Source organism: Eleginops maclovinus, chromosome 20 (assembly GCF_036324505.1).
Source record: "Eleginops maclovinus isolate JMC-PN-2008 ecotype Puerto Natales chromosome 20, JC_Emac_rtc_rv5, whole genome shotgun sequence".
NCBI classification, from domain to species: domain Eukaryota; kingdom Metazoa; phylum Chordata; class Actinopteri; order Perciformes; family Eleginopidae; genus Eleginops; species Eleginops maclovinus.
This window is the reverse complement of record NC_086368.1, coordinates 6,031,675-6,058,064: the sequence shown is the minus strand read 5'-3', so window position 1 is coordinate 6,058,064 and position 26,390 is coordinate 6,031,675. Positions and strand designations below refer to the sequence as shown.

The window sequence follows — 26,390 nt, the reverse complement described above, 5'->3', positions numbered from 1 at the left end:
CGCAGCTTACTTCCGGGTCAGCTACAAAAATACGTCATCCCTGTGTCGCTCTATAACAACAGAGTCGGCCAGCTGTACTTGTCTTGACATAGTTGTACAATTTCCTTTTTATTTATTTTTTATTTACCTAATTCAATACAAATGTATACAGTTAAGGTACAAAAAAAACAAGGTAGGTTGAAGCAGTAACAAAGAAACATAGCTTAAAAGCTCCCATTACAGTATTTTCGTTCAAAGACTTATGGTGAAAAAACTACAAACTGTATGATAAAGTTTTGAAACATAAACAAAGATAAAACATTAATCCAAGTATCAAAGTTAGAATTGAAAATTCACGTACACAGACCACAATTTACTATGACCCTATATATAATACTTTTTATTTTTTTGCTGCATAGACTCCTACTCCACTACATTTTGGAAGCAAATCATATATTTTATCAGCACTACATTTATTTAACCCTCATGGTTACTAGCTACTTTGTACATAACAACGCATGATATGCCTATACTATATATCAGTACTGTAGAACTAATTTACTCAGTATTGACAAACATTGTGTTATGACATTAATGGTAAAATAAGAATAAGACTCTAATAATAAACAGCCATTCTGCATGCTCAGTACTTTTAGTTTTGATATTTAAAGTCATTTTGCTGATAATACCGCTGCACATCTAATAAAGCAACATTTTCAATTCAGAACTTTTACTTGTGATGGCATACAGTGGGGCAAAAAAGTATTTAGTCAGCCACCAATTGTGCAAGTTCTCCCATTTAAAAAGATGAGAGAGGCCTGTAATTTTTAGGTATACTTCAACTATGAGAGACAAAATGAGAAAAAAAAATCCAGGAAATCACATTGTAGGATTTTTAATGAATTAATTGGTAAATTCCTCTGTAAAATAAGTATTTGGTCACCTACAAACAAGCAAGATTTCTGGCTCTCACAGACCTGTAACTTCTTCTTTAAGAGGCTCCTCTGTCCTCCACTCGTTACCTGTATTAATGGCACCTTTTTGAACTCGTTATCAGTATAAAAGACACCTGTCCACAACCTCAAACAGTCATACTGCAAACTCCACTATGGCCAAGACCAAAGAGCTGTCAAAGGAGACCAGAGACAAAATTGTAGACCTGCACCAGGCTGGGAAAACTGAATCTGCAATAGGTAAGCAGCTTGGTGTGAAGAAATCAACTGTGGGAGCAATTATTAGAAAATGGAAGACATACAAGACCACTGCTAATCTCCCTCGATCTGGGGCTCCACGCAAGATCTCACCCCGTGGGGTCAAAATGATCACAAGAACGGTGGGCAAAAATCCCAGAACCACACGGGGGGACCTAGTGAATGACCTGCAGAGAGCTGGGACCAAAGTAACAGAGGCTACCATCAGTAATACACTACGCCGCCAGGGACTTAAATCCTGCAGTTCCAGACGTGTCCCCCTGCTTAAGCCAGTACATGTCCAGGCCCGTCTGAAGTTTGCTAGAGGGCATTTGGATGATCCAGAAGAGGATTGGGAGAATGTCATATGGTCAGATGAAACCAAAATAGAACTTTTTGGTAAAAACTCAACTTGTCGTGTTTGGAGGAGAAAGAATGCAGAGTTGCATCCAAAGAACACCATACCTACTGTGAAGCATGGGGGTGGAAACATCATGCTTTGGGGCTGTTTTTCTGCAAAGGGACCAGGACGACTGATCCGTGTAAAGGAAAGAATGAATGGGGCCATGTATCGTGAGATTTTGAGTGAAAACCTCCTTCCATCAGCAAGGGCACTGAAGATGAAGCGTGGCTGGGTCTTTCAGCATGACAATGATCCCAAACACACCGCCAGGGCAACGAAGGAGTGGCTTCGTAAGAAGCATTTCAAGGTCCTGGAGTGGCCTAGCCAGTCTCCAGATCTCAACCCCATAGAAAATCTTTGGAGGGAGTTGAAAGTCCGTGTTGCCCAGCGACAGCCCCAAAACATCACTGCTTTAGAGGAGATCTGCATGGAGGAATGGGCCAAAATACCAGCAACAGTGTGAAAACCTTGTGAAGACTTCCAGAAAACGTTTGACCTCTGTCATTGCCAACAAAGGGTATATAACAAAGTATTGAGATGAACTTTTGTTATTGACCAAATACTTATTTTCCACAATCATTTGAAATAAATTCTTTAAAAATCCTACAATGTGATTTTCTGGATTTTTTTTTTTCTCATTTTGTCTCTCATAGTTGAGGTATACCTATGATAAAAATTACAGGCCTCTCTCATCTTTTTAAATGGGAGAACTTGCACAATTGGTGGCTGACTAAATACTTTTTTGCCCCACTGTATGTCAGACCATAATAGGTAATCCACTATTATTTAAGAAAAGGATCTATCCTTACAAAATGACTTTAACCTTGTATTCCAATAAGTTCAGGTCTCAGTGCTTTCAACTTAGAAACTTTAACTGCTGTAAGAGTAAGAGATGAATATTCCAACCTCAGCTCTCAGAGACTCTGTGAAGTGAAACACAAGCATCATGCTCAAGACTACCCTCCCATTGTGCTTTAAACCACAGTGACGACATGATTTTGAGTGGAGATTAATTAGTCTTGTTAAGAACAGTTTCCACTTGTAAGAAAATAAACTGATTGGTTTCCAGCCAGAAGGTTTATCTGACTTAGGTTTAGCTTTTAAAGAAAAAATCTGCTCTTGTATTCTGTGGATTAGATTTTTAATCACATATTTATGTATATATCAATATTTAAGGCTCTGTGAATGACTATTACATTGGAAATCCTTATTCATTGTACAGCTGGGACATTTAAAGTGTTACAAAAGCAGGTAGGGTGCAGATAAGAGGCAAACAAATAGCAGACATTTTAAATAAAAAGCAAGCGCATGTTTCACAAAAGGCCTGTAGATACATTAATTTAAGGAATTTTCAACTTTGAAAAAACAGTTATAACTGAAGGTTGCCAAACAGATGTTTCTGATCATATGCAATATCTGATGAGATTTTATACAAAGCACTTTCAGGAGATTTCTCAAAAACTTCTGGATGTTTGAATCATTACCTTGCACTTTTATATAAAATGTTCATCATCTCCCTTTCTACCATACTTTTGTCAATTCATTTATTTACTTTGCATAGCAATCTGTTTTTTACAGTCATCTGCTGGAGGAAAAACGTTTGTCTGTGCTAAATCTGAGTTTAAGAAGCATGATTTTATGACATCACAAACTACTTTTGAAGCCAATCATAATCCGGCATGCAACTCACCAAGGAGCAGGATATGGAAACCCTGACGCAGACAGTGCATAAACACTGAGAAGTGCCTTTACAGTGAAATAGGACTAGGAGACAAATTCAGATGATTTAAAAATGATTTGCTTCTAAAAAAAAGCATGTGAAAAACCACATTGGACAATTCATTGAAAACGTTCCCGTTGTGGGTTAATTAAAGGATTCCTGCTTCAGATTATTGAAAGGGTATTTGTAAATCTTATCAAACTGAGGGGAGGATCCCTATAAAAGCTCCTCTGGTTAAAAGTGTGTTTTGGTGGGTCATAATTCTGTTGCACCTATAAACACACCCACAGTGATGTCATGGTGACACGCCCCAGAGTACACCTGTATATCACAGCTCTCTGCAGCAAGGTGACAAGTTAAACCTCTGGAGGTCAGCAGACACAGTGGGGGTTAGTTTTCTTTGTTAGCGTTTCTTGAATGAGACTTCATTATTGCTATTGCTGAGGGTTATATAATAGGCACAGTATTGAGCTTGCATGCAAATTTAGCAAAGTAGGTTCACGTCTATGATCAGTTGAAAGTTTCAGGAAAGTCTTTCTTAAATTGGGATTAATTGACTGTTTCCACTTTTAAACTGTTTAATCACAGTAGAAGTGGGAAGGTGAAGCTGCATTGAACAATAACTGTGATGTATCATTCACTCAATCAGCTGCGCAATAATCATGCTTATATGCAATACATACATTAAACAGTATTTCAAAAATCTTTATAGGTTCACTTATTATCATTTTTAACCATGGATGTGTACTTATTCGTCTTTTACTACTGTGCGTGTCTTTAATTGAATATGTTTGCTTACTCTCTTTATTGCCTTTTATCTGCACTGTCACTTTTGCTGTAACCCTGTACATTTCCCTGATTTAGAACATGTAAAAAATGTCTTATTCTAAAAATATATATATATATATTCATAATACACATATGATAATATGGTAAATTATTCAGCACCTCTAGAGTCAGCAACCAATTTTTGTGGCTGTGGTTGGTGACTCTCTACACCTCCCTACACTTTTGAGTTGAATTAAATTGCCAAAAAAGAACAAAGTTGAGATTAAATTAAATCATACATATTTAATTTATTGATCCAAAATTGGGAACTTGTTTTATTACAGCAGCAAGGCACATGAGTTAAACAGTAAAATAACCAAACATTAAATACTGTAGATCAACAATAGAAAGATCAAATACACAAGCATACAAGTAAAAATACACTACCATAGACCAGCCTAACAAAATATAAACTTAGGATACTGTAAGTGATAGATTAGTTTGACTGAGAGCCTTTTATTATTTTCCAACTTTACATAGATATTGTGAATTATTTAGGCCATTATAATCCTGTATTAAATAGTAGTAGCATCATGTGCAAAACCTTTAATGTTTCTTTCTATTTTCTTTAATTAAACCAGTGTGCTTTTATATTTGTGACACATTTATACCAAGGATATAAAGATGTATAAAGTAAAACATGTCCTCTCCACGACTTCCCAGTTGTCTTTAGCTATACACTTTCTACAGGTCACTGTGGACAGAAATGACAACATGAGTTTATTTTATGCTATGGGGTGTGAATGATGCTAAAGGCATGTTATTTTTATTTTGGCCTCAAAAGATATATCATATAAATAGATATCATAAAGTGTGCCTTTAACAGTTTAAGGGAGAAAGTGACTGGCAGGTCAAGCCAAGAGACTTCAGGTGAAGTTTGAGAAGGAGGCAAGTTGTAGGTCCACAACAACTTCATGTGCATCATAACCCAGAATAAAAACAAACGCACATTGCATCCACATCAAACATTTGAAGCCCACCAAATAAACGGAACATCCGGGAAACGTAACCTGATCTGCAAAAGACGTGGAATGTCTTATTTCTTTTCTTCCGCCCTTTAGACCCGGTAATGATGGAAGTGTAAAAAAGCGACATGATTGGTGGATGCAGCCGGCAGAGGAGAAATGTAAACCCCTTCGTTTTGTTGCATCGGGGGGTTGAAGACTAACGCTCCCCTCTTGGTTTTTTTCCTCCTCCTTTTCCCTCAATGACAGCAGGAGCCAGCCGGGCGGTGCGGAGGGAAGCGTCCCCCGGAACGAGAAGGATTTCCATGCGAGTCTGCGGTAAGGACAACAACAGAACAACACCACCACCTAGAATAAACAACAGGCAATGCGAATCACCAGGAAGGGAGAGAAAAAAAAACAAAAACACACACAATACACAATGGTGTTGCCTGGGGCTGCCGCGATAGCTCTCAGACAAACCCAGGACACACTCGCTCCGGGTTTGCTTGCTTGACAGCTGCAGGGCCAATGGAAATATGCATGGAGCCAGCTGCGCCTAGCTGCAGCCAATGGAAAAATCTGAAAAGCTGAGCCTCCACTATGGTCAGGTTAGGCTGGCTGCAGCAGCCACACAGCCGCTAAACTTCCACCAAATAAAAAAAGAGAAGCTGTTTGTGTTTTGGCTGCTGCAGTGGCCATTTTAGGTAAGAAGCGCCTTTTAACTTTTGGATGTTTTTGTGGAGGTGTGTGCGGTTGTCTAGACAGGAAAAAGTGTGCAGGACTCCGGCATCCAGACCGAATAACTCCGCTTTATGTGGATTAAATAGATATTGCACTCCTCCTCCTTCATCCCTCCTCCTCCTCCTTCCTCGCCTCCCCTCCCCTTCACCTCCCCATCGCTCTCTCTCCCCTCCCTCCCCTGCCTGCTAATTTTTTATGCATTTTTCTAAACTGTCATGGCGATTTTGTGTCCTTGGAAATAAAAAGCGCCAGTGTTTTTTCGGGCTAACAGGGGTGATGTCTCGCCGGTGAGAGCGTGTGTCCGGTGTCCGGTGCAGGTGAGCTGTCCGCCGGGGAGGGTTTTTCGGTGGAGAGATGTGCCCGAGAAGGAGTTTTAGAGGCTGTCCACACGTGTAAAGGAGAGGAGCTGTTATAATGTATTTACAACAGCGATGCAGTGACATTACACAGCTAGCGGAGAAAGCTAGCTCGGTAGCAGCGGGGTGCTAACATGAAATAGGACACTGTGTCTCCTTTTCCCTGTCGGTGTATGTTTTTCATCCCGGGTTTGCTCGCCGGGAACTTCTTTATTTTCCTCCTAGTTAGCCCTCTCCCAACTTGTGGCAATTCATTGGCTGTGCTGGCAACATTCAAGCTAGCTGTGTGTTAGCCCCTGCGTCTGTTAGCATCGATATTATAGCTAAAACCTGAAAGAGGTGTAAGCTAGGATGTTAGCCACTTAGCCTCTTTTAACATGTGTAGCTGCAGCAACCAGGTGTGTGTGTGTGTGCGGTGCATACAATGAGTCATGCAAGTACATCGAGTCATGAAGTGGTGGTGGAAGTACATTGAGTTCTGCAAGTACATTGGGTCTTGAAGTGGTGGTGTTTTTCCATCTGTCCCACACTTTCACCTGGCCAGGTGTGACAGCAGGGGTGCAACAGACAAAAGAATGGGCAATAACCTGACCCCGATCTTTGTGGTCTGAATTTATGAACATGCATATGAAAAGTATTACAGATTTTCTGAATATATGTTGGTATTAAAATATACTTATACTCCCTGGTTTAGAACTGTTGAACTCCTTTGTTTTTTATATTTATACAAGTGGCATAGATATGTATTCTGGTTAAATTCAGTTTATTCATTTGCAATTACTCTGTAATTGAAGTAACCCACATCCTTGTGATATGATTGTCGGGTCAAATGCATGTTCATTGTAAATATGAAAAATAGTTGAACATATTTTCTCAACATACTTTTTACATATTTAGTATTAATGGTTTAAACTACTTCCTCTTTTGTAAACATATATAGAAACATACTTACCACAATGCTTATACATTAATTCCTGTTAACATTAAATGTATTCATTTACATTTTTAGACACTTATGTGGACTGTTCATATAAAAGTTTCATAGGTTTCCAAATATTATTTAGACTTCTGTGTATTAGACTCCTTCTATATATAATTGTACCTATATATATATATACTTAAACTAATCATAATGCATATGCATTTACTAGATTCATGTTTGGATGTCGTTTATTCATGTGTTTTCAATATCTATTTTATAATCTTCTATTTTACACAATGATGATTTGGGTTGCCAATAGCCACTCCAAGTCATTGTGCTCTGACTTTATGGACTTTATAAAACTTCTCCTTACACTTTCAACGTACCATTTACACTCTTTTTGTGTACAGTATGTATTATATTCACATTCATTTACTAATTTCCTTACAATCTGTTCATTCGTTTGCAATAACAATCTTATTTATATCACTTTGTTCTATGTTTTATTTTTCATATTTTATTACTTGATCACTTTTCTTTTTTAAAGGTTCTTTCAGTTTTTGTTTGCATGATTTTCTTTTCTTTGTTAGAACTATTTAATTAGCATTGTTGGAGGGAGACCTCAGATTTTCATTTCCATCAACCACTTCTTTAATTTTGATTATGATAAATACAGAACTTGATCTTTAGAGTGACTACTTGGGCTACAGGATGTTTTGTAGGTACCTTCCTGGATGATGTTTGGCTGGAGACGCATTTTTCTTTAAATCGTCTTTAATTGGATTAACAATCTGCAACAATAGACAGGAATGTATTTAATAGCTTCTCATCTCAAGGCTTTTGTGTTTTTTAATAAGCTTAAAGGATGCTGCTTGAATTGTTCCCAGCATCACAGTGTTGCAGTGTTTCATCAGCAGGAGGCACGGTGACCCAGTGCTAGGAACACCTCTCGGGGTGAGGCTTCCAACTTTATTTGTTTATTGTTGTTGTTGCATGTGGGTCCTGTGTTGGTCTCCTCCCACAGAAATAAGACATGCATCAGGTTATCTAAAGACTAATCTGAATGTGACATAGTGACTACTTTTTTCATATTTGTGATAAGGAAAACATTGTTAGTGTATTTTGCAGAACTGCTGCTGCACTACGCCTCCTTGATGATGAGTGAGAAATAAAAACTTTGGCCCACTTTGCAAGAATGTTAGAACAGGTAAAATGGAGTAGTGGTGTTTTATGTATTAATTGTATATGTCCAGGGGTTGCAGAATTATTTGTTAAATTCAAAATATGTGTTAAAATACCTTTTAATTTACCTAGAAATAATGTCCTTGTTCATTATGGATCCTTCTTTGTAAATTATAAAATTATAGATTCAATATATTTTTCACTGGTACATTTATTGATTTAAAAAAAAAATGGTCATTACCCAATATCAGGAATCACAGCCCAATTGTAACATCTCAAAATAATCGCTTTTATTTTTTTCTTTCAAACTCATGCAGCCCTATATATATATCACAGCCCACTTAGTCTGTTCTATTTTATAACACACATAAAAAATAATACTGAAAAGAATCATCTGCAGTGTGATATTCATGCTGATGCAGAATAAATTCATGATGCCAGATGTTTTCAGCAGCTGTTTGTGGATCAAACAACAGAAAGTTAAAATACCAGCAAGTGTTGGCATGTGGCGCCTTTACTCTGCTGATCATTTATTTTGTAACAATACATGTGTTTATATTTGTTACACTGAGTCATTTTTGTATGTATTTAGACATAAATACCCATTTTCGAACACAGTGTTGTTTTGCATTTCTGAAAGTCTTTTGTGATAATTATAGGGTGCAGATGACCCCTTTCTGTCATTTTACAAAAACGTAATCTTTTAAATTGAGGAGACAGTGTGACTTTAACATCTTACAGCAGAACTTTCAAATACACACCTGTTGTAACCAAGAGCAAACATGTTTTGCCATATTTTGCCAAATAAATGTTGATTTATTTATATATTTAAATTTACTTAATGAAATCAGGGCAGATAATGAGCACATTTGGACATGAAAGGGACTTTCAGGCCTGCACATGTTTAAAATGACTTCATTTTACCTAGTTTTGTTCAAATATACAAATACAAGCACGTCACTGCATCTCGGCCGCCCACTGTCGGCTAGGTCTATTAAGTGATACATTCGTATAAACATTCAGATTCATTCCTGAATTGCATTAAGTATATAATATAAAAAGTAACTTAAAGTTGGCTTTCAATAACTTGCAAAACAAACACTGAAAATAAGTAGAACAACTACGCAACTCATGCAAGCAACAGTTTGTTACACAAATGGCTTTAGTCCATTTTAGCAAACAAGTGACGCATTGTTTCACAAAACACATTTGTTATTTAACTGGTAAAACTACCATAAAAACACAACATAAATATATCATATCTGCATTACCGCTCGTTTGTTAAACTTACATGCTCAGTATCTTTGCACACCTTTTAGAAATAGAGAAACTAAAGCACATCAATCCAACATACAGTATCTGCACACTGTCGGCTCTGTCTAATGAGTGAATCTTGTGTGTTTCACCTGTAGGAACCCTGAGCTGCGTCTGTGTGAGCTTTACTCCTTGTAACTTCAACTTGACATACTTTACAGCTGGCATTACACATGAACATAAATCACTTTATTATTCCAATGTACAATATATTTATCTTGTATAATTGGAATAATACAGATCCGCACAATGTTGTAGAAGTACGTTTTTGTTTGCATTGTCAGATGAGTTTTAATTTACCTAAATAATATATTTATCATTAGCATGGTGGTTTTGAACTGGAAGAAATATATACAAAAATGTGTTTCCAACATTCTTTCCCCCTCATGTTGTAAAGGATTTGATAATACTACAAACACATTGTAATACAATGCAGTCCCGTTCAACACTTGGCACAAAATATATGTTGGATATTTCTATACTAAACCGTTATTATGGTTTCGCAGTGCCTTTCTGCCGCCTCAGTATACTGCTTACCCAACAAATTGCTTGATGAATTATACATGCACGTAAACAAAAAAAGTCACCAATAAAAATGTAAATAGTTTTAGTGTCAATGTTTTCACTCTTTTAACCTAATAATTACATTTTAAAAAAGGTTTTCATGATGCGTTTATAAGTTAAAGTAGGTAAATTAATATCTATATTTCAAATTAACCATTGAAAGTTTTGGGCAACAATTACATTTCAATGTATATCAGAGCAATAGGATAATAGCAGGCGAAATACATAGTGACATCATATAGACAATTTTATGCAACCGCGTTAAAGAAAACAATAACCAGACTTGGATGTTTTTTTTATAACAATAAAAGACACTGCAGATGTGACCCAATTCGCAATATATAACTGATATCAGTCGAACATCAATCAAATTCAACTTATCAAAAAGAAAGCAAAAGGCTTTATAAATTATGTTATAATTAGAACGTTTTTACTTGGTCTGTTTCACATCCATCCACAGTTTTAATTTCCTGTAGTTCTGATTATCTCATTCATTTCCTTTAGTGCATTCCATCCTCATCCTAAACAATCAAACTCTTACTAAGTCTGTATTTAAAGGTCTCCTATTATGCTATATTTGAACAATATATTGTAGGGCAATATCCATACAAAACCTGTCTGTGAAGTGTTTTGCTCAAAATACCAAACAGATCTCCTATCGTATCATGCCTCATCCCCCTCTATTTCAGCCCTGATCCTGAAGTGCTGATTCTGTGACTGTTGCTTCAAGTTTGAGCTGAGCTGAAGCTGGCCACGCCCCTTTGGAGCGCATGCAGTTCTCTCTGAAGAGAGAAGTTTCTAATGGAGATAATCAGCTAAATGCTGCCGTGATCCAGCATTATTTCTGAAACACTTCTCAGTGTTTACCACTAGAACAGAGACATTATATGTATTATATATACAACAACTCTAAGTCCCTCCTGCAGACATCCTGCTGAACACACAGAGGTGCTGCGGAGGGGATGTAGCTCGTGACAGTATATTGCGGACGATAGGTTGAGACGTGTTACTTGGGCGGGACGTTGCCAGGAGTTCAATGTAAAGCCAGCCCACTTTTCCAATATGATGTCATAACTGAAGCAAATCTGGATCAGCTTGTTTGTACCCCCGTTTTTAGAGATGTGGGTAAGGAGGAAAACAGAGAGGGTTGTATTTTCTGACACTTTGTGATTCTCCTTACAAACCGGGGACACATGTTTATGTATAAAAGACATAAAAAAGTGAATTTTGCATAATAGGGGACCTTTAAGTCATTACCCAGTATTAATGCACTGTATGGACACTACAATGAGTGGATTTGGGCAACATATCAAGACTCACAGAAGTTTACATTTATCATGAGAGTCAGAGTGAATTATTTGTGGCTTTCATCTTATCTTTTATTGAAGAGAAGTTGCTTTAAAAAAGGGTGATGTAAAGCAAGTGCATGTATTCTGCAACACATCAAGGCAACATAAAGTTTCTATATAACTTTACAGCTCGCAATAGGCTTTATTTGCTTTATGAATCTACTGTAAAAAAGTGTAAAATTGACACCAATAATTGAAACACACAGTCAAACGCCCTTTTACTTCTAAGGTTGCCATCCCAGATCTTTACAAATGTAATGGTGAATTGAGTCAAGTTGTTATGCAACATCAAATCAACCAGAAAATTCAACAACTGCTCTAGTTTGTCTCACATCTCTAATCATTGAGGCAGTCTGTTTGATTAACGCTACACACGTTTAGATAATGACCTTTATTCACCTGGCACTTAAAGAAAAGTGCTGTACAGACAACTACAGGTGCATGTGATCTCACCTTCCTTTATAAGCACCATGATTTCCTCCAGGATCACAGATCCAGCTGCGAGTGTTAGCAGTGCCAGGTGTGAAAACGCAGATTTTAAAACCAAGAAATACTTTAAAATTAAAACGTTTCACACAGCATGTTTCACCCTGACATACTATTATGTTTGTTTACTTTTTCTACAAACTTTCTACACACTGCTCTCAAACATAAGTGTTAGTTTCTTTCCATTTTTAATATATTTGTTATATAAAGCTTTTGGTTCCTGACTGAATGGATTCTTGTTGTCTCCTCTTTGGCTCAGCTTCATTGAGTTAGGTGTATAACAGTATCATGTACTCAAACCTTATATACATTATTAACCTTAATAACCCTATTAAGTCCGGGTATAAACACCAAATGGAAGTGCATCTGAAATGATTAATTGATAACATGATGGAGAGGAAATGAATTGACAGAGGTTTCGCGGGTCATTTTCACAAAAAACTAAAACAAAAAACCTTTACCTTATTATATCTTCATGGTTTGGATTTACTTGAATGAACAAGCAACTAGATTAGGTTTGGGGAAATAGTTTTTGAGAAATTGTATTTTTTCCCCAAAACTGTTCCCAATTTGTTTTGCGGGAATCAATTTGAATTGTGACCAAAGAAAGTAATTTGGATTGCATGTACACATATCTATCCTTCAGAAAGAACATCCTGTGCGAGGAAAGTTAACGTGGGGTTAAATAAAGACATTTGCTATTTCTTTTTTTTCAGCAAAGGGACCTTGGAAGTACTTTATTAGAGCTGCATGATCATTTAAACAGTTATCACTATTCATGATTATTTGTCAAATTAAAATCAAGAGCACGGCTTTCTCTTCCATGTTGGGCAACATTCCTGCTAACGTGAACATATTTGCATCAAAATTTGAAATGAATAAAGTTGTAGTGCTTCCTAAAAATGTGAATAAAAGGGTACCAGAACCTTTAACCCCCCAACACAAAGTCAGAAGACACTGAGATCCCTGTAATGGTGTTTTTTCAATGCTATGGGAAAAGCACTATATAAATAAGATGTATTATTATTATTATCATGTGATCTGAATTATATTCAATGAATTATGCCTTCCAACACTGTACACGAACATTTAAAAAATGTACCTGTATGTTATTCTTCACTGTAAATTGCAAGGCTTTGTCCGAAAATGCAGTAACTACGGTACTGGTTTCAGTGTGGTGGTTTTGCTTTTAGCGCGAGGACTCCGTTGTGACCTTTTATTATAGCACATTCTAGGGCAAATATGTCAATGTCGCAGTGAGAGCGGACTATGTCAGCTGGATGCTAGGCATGAGGAGAAAAAAAAGTGTCATCAGGAAGTGCTGCAGAGGTGGAGATTTGCAGGGGATTATTGATTTGTCTAATTAATATGAGAGTCTTAATGTGCTGTAACTCGGAGTCTGACAGCACCGTCCGCTCCTTTGTCTGCTCCCTCCTGGGAGCATCGCACAGTTGAAGCCGGGACGGAGCGAGGAGGAGCCACGCTCTCCTGTCTTTGTGCGAAACAGCTGAATTTTGGTTCTGAATTAGCACAGCGCTCCTCCTCGTCTCCTGATGATTCTCAGACGCATCACCCATAAGGCTCTTCAGATTTTTTCTGCAAGGGCAAGTGGGTGAGGAAAGGGAGTAAGGTCATTGAAAAGGGAACGGGTCTCTCCACTGAGACGGCCCGGAAGGAGTTCTGTCTGAGTCTGCTGTAGTTTCCACTTTGCTTCAGAGGATAGATATACATCCTGGAGCTTTAAAATATTCATATAGGTCATATTATATTTGATATCAGAGGTTTTATTGTGATATTCACTAATGCTACAGAGTTGTGGGCAATGAAAATCTTTTTTTCAATACTTTATTTTACAGGTATGTAATTTGTTCAAAATGCAAACCCATGTTTTCACATAGAGCACAAATACAACAAGACAAAGAAATCATGCCTTATAGTATGCCTTAAATCAATAAGTGAACAAATATGGAGTCAAATATTTTGTACCATTCTCATGCAATGACTGTGTGTAAATAGAATTAAAAAGAGGAATGTGTCTGAAAACAAAATTATTCCAACCTTATGGGATATTATAAGTTATTGTATATATAATAACTTATAATATCTTTACAGTGCAACATCTTGCTTCAATTCACAGTAAAATTTACTTTTTCAAGGAGTAAATAATAGAGATAATTATATAAATATATAGACACACACATTTATACAAAGCCCTACAAATGTTCATCATATATAAGCACATGACGATGAAAAAAATACAATGGAAGTGACACATAAGTAATATATGTTCATTTGAAATAGATAAGATAAAACAAAAATGTAAAATGAAATGCTAGAAAGCGGAAAGTACTGAATATTGTAGTGAAATATAAGAGTGAGGGTTGTCATTATGAACCTTACATTTTGATCAATGTAATGATTGAACCTTGAACCTTGATTAACTTTGGTAGAAAAAAATGTCCAAAATTAGCAACTTTTAAAAGCCCACAATTCAAAGATAATCCATCACCAATGATATAAAAGATGGGAGTGTGTGGGAGATATCCAATAATATAACGGCCTCTTTAAGGAAAAAAGTATTCTAGCAACACATTTTCAAATTTAGAATCAGAAATCCTTTATTAATCCCACAGGAGGGATATTTACATTGTTACAACAAAGGGGACATAAAAAGTATAATTGCAATCAATTAAATAAAAATCGAAGAAGTATAAATCCTAGGTAAACAATATGAATTGGTAGGGTTATAAAAAGTGAATAAACATGTGCAAATCTTGAAGTAGCAGCCAGTTATAATAACAATCATAAAGTGTGTTAACATTTCAGCTCTTTCTGTGATAGCTGCAGCGTAAGGCTCATTACAACTCCACGTGTGTGGGTGGGGAGTTTCCTGTTCTTTACTTATGGTAGACATGAAATGACATTTCACATGTGACCTTACATGTGTTTATATGCCAGTTTGTGTGTGTGTGTGTGTGTGTGTGTGTGTGTGTGTGTGTGTGTGTGTGTGTGTGTGTGTGTGTGTGTGTGTGTGTGTGTGTGTGTGTGTGTGTGTGTGTGTGTGTGTGTGTGTGTGTGTGTGTGTGTGTGTGTGTGTGTGTGTGTGTGTGTGTGTGTGTGTGTGTGTGTGTGTGTGTGTGTGTGTGTGTTTGAATGCTGCCACATGAGTAAGCACCAGACGGTTGTTTCATTTAAGAAACAGCATGCTTTTCATCAATATTCATGGGTGACAGGTGTGAAGGGATAAAACAATTTGGCACAAAGCTGGAAAAAAGCCTCTGCATGCTTTTCTTTCTCACTTTTATCTGATACTTTTTGTGTGTGTGAAAGGCACAGGAAGTCCACACCTCTTTTATCTTATCATTTCCCTTTTCTAACCTTGTCTGTCATACACAATTACTTTAAAGGAGTATTTCTGCACATTTAATGTCAGTGTCTTATAATGTTGTTGAGGAAGTTTTGTTCTTCAATGCCTTTTTTTTTTTATCCAATTGTTGGCATTAGGCGTAAATCCCCTATGACTGAATGGATTTAATTAAAAGTACAGCATTTCAGGATGCAGGAGATTTAAAAAAGTTTAGGTGGGACTTGATGTTGCGTTCTGTGGGAAAGGGATGGTATGTATCCTGAGGTGGAGTTTGAATCTGCCACGTGGCCATTACGTCATTTTCATAGGTCATATTCATGGCATTTTAACTATGCAGAATAAACAGCCTTAAACATAGACTCACTGGTAAGACAGGAGAGGTGACGGCATGCAGCTTAGTGAGGCTGCAGAGTTTAGGAGGACATAGTCTGCTCATTTTCATGTTCATATTAGTATTTAGTTTCTGTACTGGGACATGTTTCCATACTTTAATGTTCAAAAAGCTCTTTATTTTCCTCATACTGCCTGTGTTGCAACACCTCTTTTCACCCTCTGTCTGAAACCAGAGCCGAGTCTGCTCTGATTGGTCAACCACATAGAGATGTCCCTCCCCTCAGCCTATCACATACAATGTGTTGGAGCGTTAGCCAATAGAAGCACAAATGTTACAGAGTGATGTCACTATGTTACCGAAAGTAAACAAAGGAGACCAATGGGGGCATTTCAGGCATGAAGGAGTGTGTGGGAGAGAAACTCCCTCTGGAGAGAACACAGGGATTTTAGCCGTTGCAGACCATTTACATGCACTAAAACCTATAACACACTACAGGTCGTTTTTTTTTACAATTGAAAGAAAAACTGCTTTGAAGAAAATGAAGCGTTTGAAATGAATTAGGTTAGATTCCAGCTGGCCTGGGAATAATTCTATTTCTCTGTTGTCGGTCTCTGACAAAACTCTCATTCACAGATACTTCGGTGTCATTTCTTCCTTTTATGAAACTTAACTGAACATTAAACATTTACAAATTAATGATGAATCTAATTGTATATGCCATTAAATAGATAAAGCATATCAATATCAGGATAAGGCTGTGTATAACTAGGCACTGTGCATGTATGTGTAGTTTAGAAATACATTTTAATTTAGTCCATTATCATTCACCCTTACATTTCAGATATCACCAGGCAGGATCAGTGCAGTTACCATGCTTTTCATTTATAGCTGTATCCTTTTTTTGGGGTGTAAGTTGGCCCAAAGTACAAATGAAAAAGTGTTGCTGTGTCTAGTTGAAGTGTACTCCAAACCATGGTCTGTATTTTCGATCAGGATGTGTTTACAAGACCAGAGGCACTTTACTATTTTGATATTTCTTAGTTTGTTTTGTCAGTTATGCTCTGTAACTACCTTGACCGCCTTAGTGTTCATCATGATTATTTTAAAATCTCAAAAATGTGTACTTGTTCAGTATGAAATGAAGACAGTCTGCTGTCTTTATATATTTCCAATTGTATTGGTTTGAAGCACTCTGGTTCCATTTAGATAGAGCGGCCCTTTAGAAAATGAAATGCACGCCCCCTCCAATAACCGAAATTGTTCAACTCTCAATGACAATACTCGAAACCGAAGCAGTTTATTTGCTAAACAATACTTGCTTGTGATAGTATTGCAAGTTGTAACCTATTTAGCTTTCCCAGAAATAAAATGTATGACAATAAAGTCAAGCAAACAACACAGAACAAGGTTATAAATGCGATAAAGTGTCAGAGAACAAAGTATATACCCTCGATTGTCTGGATAAGGAACGGAGAAGGTATGAACCTATACCAACAGGCTAATAACACCGTTATAAATAAATGGAGAAAGAAACAACAATTCAGGAGGTCTTTATTTCCACAGTTGCCTTAGATAGCCTGACATAACAAATATTATGAAATAGATATGAGGATGAGCATCAATTAGAATTTTAAATATTTCATACAAACTCTTTAAATGGATTTGCTTGATTGACAAATTGCACATAGTCATCCGGTGTCTCTATGGCAACAGGAGATGAAGTGACGAGGCTGTGATGCAGTATTGTCCTGTTTTCATACTGGTTCACTTCAGTTTCCCTCCGTGCCCTCCACATGACGCGTCCTCCCACATGACAGACATAATGCATCACACAGGCGCCGCCTCTCAGCACACTGTGTGTGAGTCTGTGAATGTCAGGGTGCACAGTGTCCCACATACCCCAAAACACTTCAGTGATGAGACTTAGTCGCCTGTTTTAGTCTCCTTACATGCATTTAGTTCTGTTCTTCAGTCTGTCGGTGCGGGTCAGAATCTGGCGGCTTTAGCTCTGGATGATCAGAGTTGGCGAGTGATGACACAATTTTGTAGTCTGACATGGAAGTTATCGTGGCAAGGGCTCCCTCCACAAAAAGCTATGGCATAGTCTCCATTGAATTTCCGAATATTTCAGAAATTAGACCTTTGGCAAACAAATGATACTTACAAATTTGGCAACAATTCATCATCAAAACTGAAGAGATAACATACATCAAGTTCGCTGACTTCACGTTACCACCGCTAAGCTAAAGGCGGCTAATGTTCTGTGCGATGACACTTAGTATTCTCTTCAAGTCACTTACAATTGAAGTTTGATGTTCTAGAACGAAAGGTAAACATTTTAACGCTTGTTTTTAACCCCAGATCTTATTTTAGGCATCTGACTTAAAACGTGTTTTAAAAAGCGTTGACTTTGAGATGAGAGAACCACAAGTGCTTCAACGCCAACTCATTTTCAGGTTTGAGGACTCATTCCTGCACCACTTAATTGCAACTGCGGATTAAAAGATGAAGTCTTGAGGATACCATTTCTAGGCACTCTATAATAAGAGTTGCAGTTATTGATATCAACCGGCAACGGTTTTCATAAAACAATTAATATGTTTGTGTAAACAAAATAAATGATTTTCCCATTCAATCATTTTCAAGTGTTAGTGCTCCAATTCTGACATCTGCTGTCTCCATGGCAGATGTGTATGAGGAATTAATAATGGCACAATAATCGCAGACAGACTGTCTCCTTCCCTTAGAATTAGACAACTTTATGGACGGAAGGATTAAGTGTCACACAACACTTTTAAAGATGGCAGTTATGAGTCTGAAGTAAACTTCAGTGCAGATGCTGCAGTTATCCTTGATGGTACAGTGGGACAGGTGGTGTGGTGGGGGAGGGGGGGTGGTGCTGCTGCTGATGAAGGGTGCTGTACCACAGATGCCATTTTATCATCCATGTGTTAAACAGCGAAATGGCAATTCTGCTGAATGTCATGAGGAGAGTAAAGACAAAATGAAAAGCACCTGTTCTCTCCATGAGCCACAGTGAAGCTGGTTAGCTGCTGCTCTGCTTCAGCCTGGGTGGAGTGGAGAGTGGGCTTTCGTCTTTAAGTTCATCCAAACTTTAATAATCCCCTGCAGCTCTTAACCCGACTGGTTAACTTGTGTTAAACTAATCTTCTACCATCGAACCTCTGCACCTGTAACGTTCTCGACTGTGGCGCTGGGGATAAATAGGTATACAGGTGTCAAGCAGTTTAGAGGGTCCGTTGTTCGATCCCCGTTTCCTGCAGTCAACATGTCGTAGTGTCCTTGGGTGAGATGCTGAACCCCAAGAGTGCACCAAAATTGCTTTCCTAGGCATGTCTACTGAAGCCTATGTAACAGTCCCACTGTACCGTTATGGATGACTTAGTTCTGATAAAAATATGCGGTATTATATGATAATACTTTATTGTGAGATCAAGTTGGAAATGTTTCTTGCATCTCAGCAGCACCATTTGAAAAATAAACAAGCACACATACTGTATTAAGGTACAAGGAAACATACATTTAACATAACTTTACAAAAGCTTCAGTTAAATAACATGTAGGTTAATGTAGGATAGCACTCCAAGATCTGAACAGCGAAGATGTAGCTGCAGCCTAAAGCCAGTTACCCTAGCTTAGCATAGGGCCTGGAAAGAGCTTCATTCCAGCTTCTGTGATCACTCTTGGCAGCTGTGGCTCAGGGAGGAAATGGGCTTCTACCAATTGGAGTGTCAGTGGTTTGGTCCTGCAGTCAACATGCTGAAGCGTCATTAGGCAAGATACCTAACCCCAAATTGGTGAAGTGTATGTAAGTTGCTTTGGATAAAAGCGTCTATGACATATGATTTTATGTGTGTAACATAAGACACTACAAGTAAAGACAAAGGTCTTTTATTTTAATGTTACTTTAACATCTCAAATGCATTTCTTTTCATACGCAATATTCACATATGAATGACACACAATTACGATACATTATTGTTTAATAAGTGTAAAAAATACCAATTGAAATGAGTCACAAACAACTACACATCTATTTAAAGAAATACTTTGTGTCAACAGACTACCTTATTTTGCTAAATTGCTCATGAAACACATTAACAACACACAAACCGTACACACACCTGTTTTTTGAGCAGTGTTGTGTTTATTTTTAGTCAAACTGGACTTCCAGGGTTTTCTGCAGAGCTCGTTAAAACAGCTGAGAAAGGAACATCTGTCGGACTTAAGTGATAGTATACCGTAAAGCACACAATCCATCTCAAACTACAGAGATGCTTCTGCTATCCTGTTATCCTTCCTGGAAGAGGTTGTGTTGAAGAAATGTTCCAAATGAAAGCGTGGAGATTGCATCCCAAACAAGGTTTGCATGAGATGTGTGGAAGATGTTGTGAAGCTGGCTGGCTCTGTTGTGATTGGTCACCATCACAAACAATGTGTTGGAGCGCTAGTCAATAGAAGCAGTGTGATGTGGTGACGATGTTATATGTGATTATGTTACGGAAGTAAACAAAGGAGTCCAATGGAGGCGTTTCATGTGTTTGGGATTTTAGCCTTTGCAGACCATTTACATGCACATAAACCTATTTAACAAACAACAGGTCAGTCTCTCTAAGATATAAATGAGTGCATGTCCTATTTAATACTTAAAATGTACTTAGTTTTCTTCTTGCACCTGTTCTGTTCCTGCTTTCCAATGGAAAACCTTAAAGCACAGTGTGCCTTTTCGACAGCACCCAATTAAACCAGGCTTTGTTGTACACGTCAATGGTTATAATCATGCTAATTGGACGTGCGTGTGCAAAATACCATTGAGAAAAGTTGTCATATGCGTTTTTACGGATACCCTTCGCTCTTGTGGTAAGAGGGAATGGATGCAGACAAATTCAAATGTTCAGTGTCCAAATGGAAGTTGCATGTAGGTCACATGCCTCCGGGATCTGATTTTGTACCGCACATCCTTGTGGTCCAGATAAAACGGGAAAACATGTGACTCGATGCAGATTTTGCTGCTCGCTGATTAGGAAACATCAGATCTGTGTCACATGGAGGAAAGGCAACAGGAAGGAGATTCTTTTGGCTGCATTGTGAATTGTATTTTGTCTTAGAGGAAATGTCTGTGTTAATATCTGATATAATACACACTGGCACAGGAGTATTATGCCATTAACAGTAGCCACTTAGGTAACCTGAAGTGGTAGTTTTAATTCTAATAAGAAAATAAATGTTGCCAGTAAGTGTGTTTTACACATTACAATGATTCATATTCTAAAGAGTCTTTCCAATAATGTGGATCTGTTAAAATGTTGTGAACAAATACAAAAAAGCATGCGACTACAGCTGAGTAATTGATCAACAGAAAAAAGTGTTACATTATCTAATAGTTGCTGACATGTTTACATGATTTAAAGTTCTAAAAGCTCTTTATTTTTCTCATATTGCCTGTGGTGCAGCACTTCTTTTCACCCTCTGTCTGAAACCAGAACCCAGTCTGCTCTGATTGGAGAGAAGACAGGGATTTTAGACTTAGAAAAACCTATACATGTATAACACTACAGGAGAGGGAAAACCCCAAGAAGCATGACAGGACCCCTTTAAAATGAAACGTCCATGCTATGATACCAAACATTTCCTCTAAGTTAGCCTTTATTATTAGTTAAAATAAGCTACAAACAAATCTATCATCCTACATGTGGGCCTGATCGATGAAGCTTTGCAGAATTAAGCCTGTTCAATAAAATAAATGTACTTACAGTTCACAGTATATGTGTGTAGTAAAAGCCTATACATGTCCTTTTTCGTAATAGATATTGTGAAAAGTGTTCAAGTGTCGCATTTATTCACTTCACTTCAGTACTGCTGACATCCAAATCACACAGTAGCTGAAATATAAGTTGAGATGGGATAGCTGTCACATAGAGGTACAAGTAAATACACCCAGTAAACTTTGGAATTGGATTTCTTAAAGCCCTGAGGAGGAAACATCCACTGAAGTTGGTGACTTTTGCAGTCTCCCTATGAAGAACTTTTCACTGCAGAGTTAAATGTATAATTTGCTAAAGACAACAGTATGTCCTGCCTAGCTGGTGGTGTCCAATATTGCAAATCAAAAATGTGCCTCTAGTGGTTTATAATTTACAGCTACTCTGTCCTTACTCGCTTCATATAAGCAAGAACTGTCTATTTTCTCTTAAGAATGGTTCCTATTCAAATATTTGAAACATTGAACCTAATTCTCAGAAATAAATGAACCTCGGAAATGTCAGTTGACAACATTTTTTTTTGTTGCCTAATGCAACTTCAGACTGACCTCACAACATTTGATTTACTGCATGATGTAGTGCAGCTAAATACTGATTTGCAACAGCTCTCTGTTTCTCCCAGCATGCTCTGCGCAGTGCAGCAATCCTCAGTGCACACTTAGCAGAATGTTGGGTTTTAAAAATATTCTGTAATTTTCACAGTTTTACAGATGGAAGACCTAACATTTAAATACTCAGGATTATTTGTCCTATAGGGAAGTTTTGACACGGGAAAGTGCATGTTAAAATGAGCAGGTACATGTCTACGTGTAGAAGTCTAACAGATATATTGACGGATAGGTACTCCCTGTCTCAATTATTCAGGTGGTCTTTCACTGAGAGCTCTTCCCGTTTTTTAAATGTAATAAAGTAATGTAGGTGTGCACGGGTGTCCTGGCCTATGCATTTCTTTGGTACAGATCCTCTTAAAAAAGTCACACCATAATCATTTAACATATATTTTTTTTAATTAATGAGACTAATGATTCAGAAATGATAATTCCTTGCTATATTGTGAATAATATATATATTGCAATGTGTGTCAAAATGATTGCCATAAGTTGTATTTTTCAAATCGTGCAACCACTGAAAATACGAGTACTAAAGAACTTACACTAAACCATAAAAAAACTCAGCGCTGAGACCAGTGTTTACTTAATATTTAAAATATCCTGGAGTGGGGGCAGAGGATACCTCACATCCTAAAGGCTGAAGCCAACCATTTCTTTGGGCGTTAGGTAATGGGAACTCATTCATTTGCATAAAGTGATAGAAACTTTCTCGAGGCGCTGCTTTTGAATGAGTTTCAGTAATATCCCAGAGAGCCGTGCAGTTGAATGAAATCTATTGGCTGTGGTCCACCTCCACATGCCTGCATGAAACCAACCTCAAAGGCCGGGCTGCTGCTGTACCTGTGTCTCTCAAAGTGCCTGCGATGTAGCGTGGAGATGTCTGAGGATGTTCTCTTCTAGCTATTGTGAAATAAGTCTGTTTCAACATTTCTGCGCGTTGCTTTCACTGGAAAAAAGAAAACACTGGAGCAGAGAAGTTTCCACCAAAATGTCAGACAAAGCTGAAGGCTATGGTGTTGACCCTAACCCTAAGTGTCCTTTCTGGGGCTGCACTTGAAAAGAAAAGGCTAATGGTGATTATTTTGACCGATATTGCAATTGTGATCGGCTTCATGAAATTTGAAGGAATGATAATTTTGACTTGGATCTTTCATCATCAAAATATAATGATTGTGTGTTATTTTTTTTAGGAGGATATTTACCAAGTCTGTTGAATACGAATTGTAGGCATGGGTATCTTTGCTGCTCCTCAAAACCTCATTCATATGGTATTTTACCACATATTTAGCCTTAAACACATATTTTGTGCAATCTGAATATTTAGTCCATAAATCGTTTTTGATTTGATTTCAATTATTTTTCCAGCCCTAATTCTTTCCTTGATTAAGGTTGGTAAAAAGTCTTTGGGGAGAAAAGACTTGTAGATCCTGTGATGCCCACAGCCCTGTAGCATTTCAACCGCACCTGATAGTGTTTCTGTTCTTAAAAATGAGATTGTTTCTGAATGTGTTTCTCTACTGATTCTTGTTGTTTGGATCAAGTCTAATGTCGAATGATTAATCCTTATATAAATCATTGATATTTTTGTTGTGCGTCAAATTAAAACAGTAAAAAGGTGTTATTTCGGTGGAACTTGGCAGTTAGTTCACATAACATAATTTGTTGGACAGATTGCAGCATGCTGAGATCTAAGGCTGTGAGGTAATAGTGTATCTGGTTGTCATTGCCTTGTGTAGAAAGATGTTTAGGCCCACCCTCCCCTCAGTTTCCTCACAGCTGAATAAACTAGACTCATAATTCCCATATTTATTAAGGCATCAGTGGTCATTTGCTACTTGTGTTCAAAATAAAGAACATCTTTCAGCAGTGATTTTCCGCTTGTTGTACCTTGTAGATGTTAATTAGTGCCAAATTAAGTGCAATATGTCAAATTTTCTCATGTAAACACTGCTCCACAGTGGTGGCCTTTAGCAAAACAATTAAGCCCCGTCAACGCGAAGGCAGGCACATTTACAAATGCACTTTCTACGACAATGGGTTATTTTTCTACAGTTTCTAATAAGACACATTTCTCATTGTTATAAATTCTACGGATGTCACTCATATTAGAAACCCTTTTACCTGTTGTTCTAACGGACTCCTTGTGTTTTATTATGTCCCTGTAAATTCTTAAATTAAATTAACTTTCATATAAATGCTTTTTTTTCATTTGTGAAAATACACTAAAAAAATAAATAAACCAAAAGCGAATAAATATTTTAATTACATGTACATTTTCCATTAAACTGTATTACGTATGTTTAATATAAATACTCAGATTCAATGCTATGTTTTTCATTACGTTGACTTAGTATGAAATAATAAAGTAACTGTTAGAGCAGCATTGTGAAGCGCAAACCTAACTTCACGATCTGTAAGAATACACACATGCAGACAATACTATTCGTCTATGTACAGCATAAACACGTTCAAATAACCTTTCATCTTCAATAACGTATTGTTAAGCAGCGGAATATTAAACAGTTACACTCACCTAAAGTCTGTCGGCCGGCGGTGTATGTTGAAACCAAGTCTTTCTCTTCTTTTTTTGGTTTTATGGTGTTTGGCACCTAAAAAGCTCCAAGTCTACGTCTAGGGTGAACAGTCAACGTCAGTGATGTCATGGTGTTACCTTTGTGCGTTACCTCCCTTTAGGGTCTGTCTTCCCTTTATGTGATCTAATAGAATAAACTGTAGTAATTGTCTTACATTCAGTTCATATTCAACATATTCACGTTATGTTCAATTGCTTGAACAAATACACTTTAGATTTGACAGATTTCAGGTATATTTTATCTGAAAATATTGCCTCATATTTACGTTGGCCAAGAATCAGATTTTTGAGTGTATGAACTTGCATCTATCTGAACAAAACTAAACTTCATCAACAAAAATGGAATATTTAAATTCCTTTCATCTATTTTCTTTGTTAGTTAACAACAGAAGTGTACTTCACTGATAACTAGGGCTCTAAATCAATATGAATATTTAATCACACAATGCTCTTTGTTTTCTTGTAATTAATCGTGATTTATAGCAAATGAATCACACATTTTATCTCTTCTAATGAACCTTAGAGGGATATTATTTTTAGTTTTAAATGAGAGTAACAGAACATGCTTGCATTAACGTGGTTAAAAAAAAAGAGTGCCATTAAAAGGAAGTTGGAGGCAAAAATGTACGTTCAACTTCACAATTATTCCTCTCAACAACCTCGTCTAATGACACAAAACCTTTTCAGTGCTGTTTGTCTTGTATGCATTTCTGAAAATAACGCAAATGATTTCTTTTTGTGTGAACAGATGCAGTGAAGGGATAGAAGATGAAAATACATAAGAAGGACAAGCAGCAGGTATGTGATAAACACACACACACGCATGCATGCACACACACACACACACACACACACACACACAAACACACACACACACACACACACACACACACACACACACACACACACACACACACACACACACACACACACACACACACACACACACACACACACACACCTGAATGCCTCACATTTCCAGCTGTCCGTCTTGTGATTTAGAACGGTTCTGTTGAAGGTGGTAGTATTCCTTGTTGCCTTTGTGTGATGGCTTGCTGTTTTTAATATTTATGAGTCGGGCTGAGCAGAGTGATGAGTCATTCTTTTTTTTCCATGAGTTTGAGGTGACACAGCAGTCTTTCGCTGAGTAAGAGGCCGCCGTACTACAGTGACAGGCTAGGTAAAGAAAAACACAAGCATTACCTTTTTATTAGTGTGATCAGACCAACCTCATCAACAGCTCAAAAGGCTATTGTAGTCACGCAGAATCAACTGTTTATTATCAGCGTAATTCAGGTGAATAGTCTTTGATGCTATCTTTAAACTGTAATATTAAACTTGAACAAATAACCACTACGCCCCCATGCCTTAAACGCCTCCATTGGATCTTTTGGTTTCCTTCCGTAACATAGTGACATCACTATGTAACACTCACGCTTTTATTGACTAGCGCTTCAACACATTTGTACGTGAAAGGCCAATGGGAGGGACATCTTTAAGTCCTTGACAAATCACAACATAAATATCCAGCAACAGTAAAGCATGTAGACATGTCACAGTAGAGGCACAAAATGCTAATATGGACCTGGAAATTAGCATAAGTCCTCTTAACAAACACCAGTGACTCATCCTGTGCATGACTTCACTGACTTGGCACTGAAATTAAAAAAATATTGGAGAAGCTGGGTTAACTGATAAGCTTCCTGACCACTTTCGATGAA

General features: G+C 37.4%; 1 protein-coding gene across 3 annotated transcripts in view; it reads left to right on the top strand.

Annotated features, from left to right (window-relative positions):
- The first annotated feature begins 5,214 nt into the window (after window positions 1-5,214).
- Window positions 5,215-26,390, top strand: part of chd6 (chromodomain helicase DNA binding protein 6) — a 117,487-nt gene continuing 96,311 nt past the window's right edge. For 2 of the 3 annotated variants that reach the window (XM_063909904.1, XM_063909902.1), the window contains exons 1-2: window positions 6,022-6,125; window positions 25,418-25,467. In XM_063909904.1, coding sequence (XP_063765974.1) covers window positions 25,438-25,467 — 30 coding nt within the window. In that variant the 5' untranslated portion in view covers window positions 6,022-6,125; window positions 25,418-25,437. Of the gene's footprint in view, window positions 5,404-6,021; window positions 6,126-25,417; window positions 25,468-26,390 lie in introns of those variants that run through there. The other variant, XM_063909903.1, reaches the window with a different exon arrangement.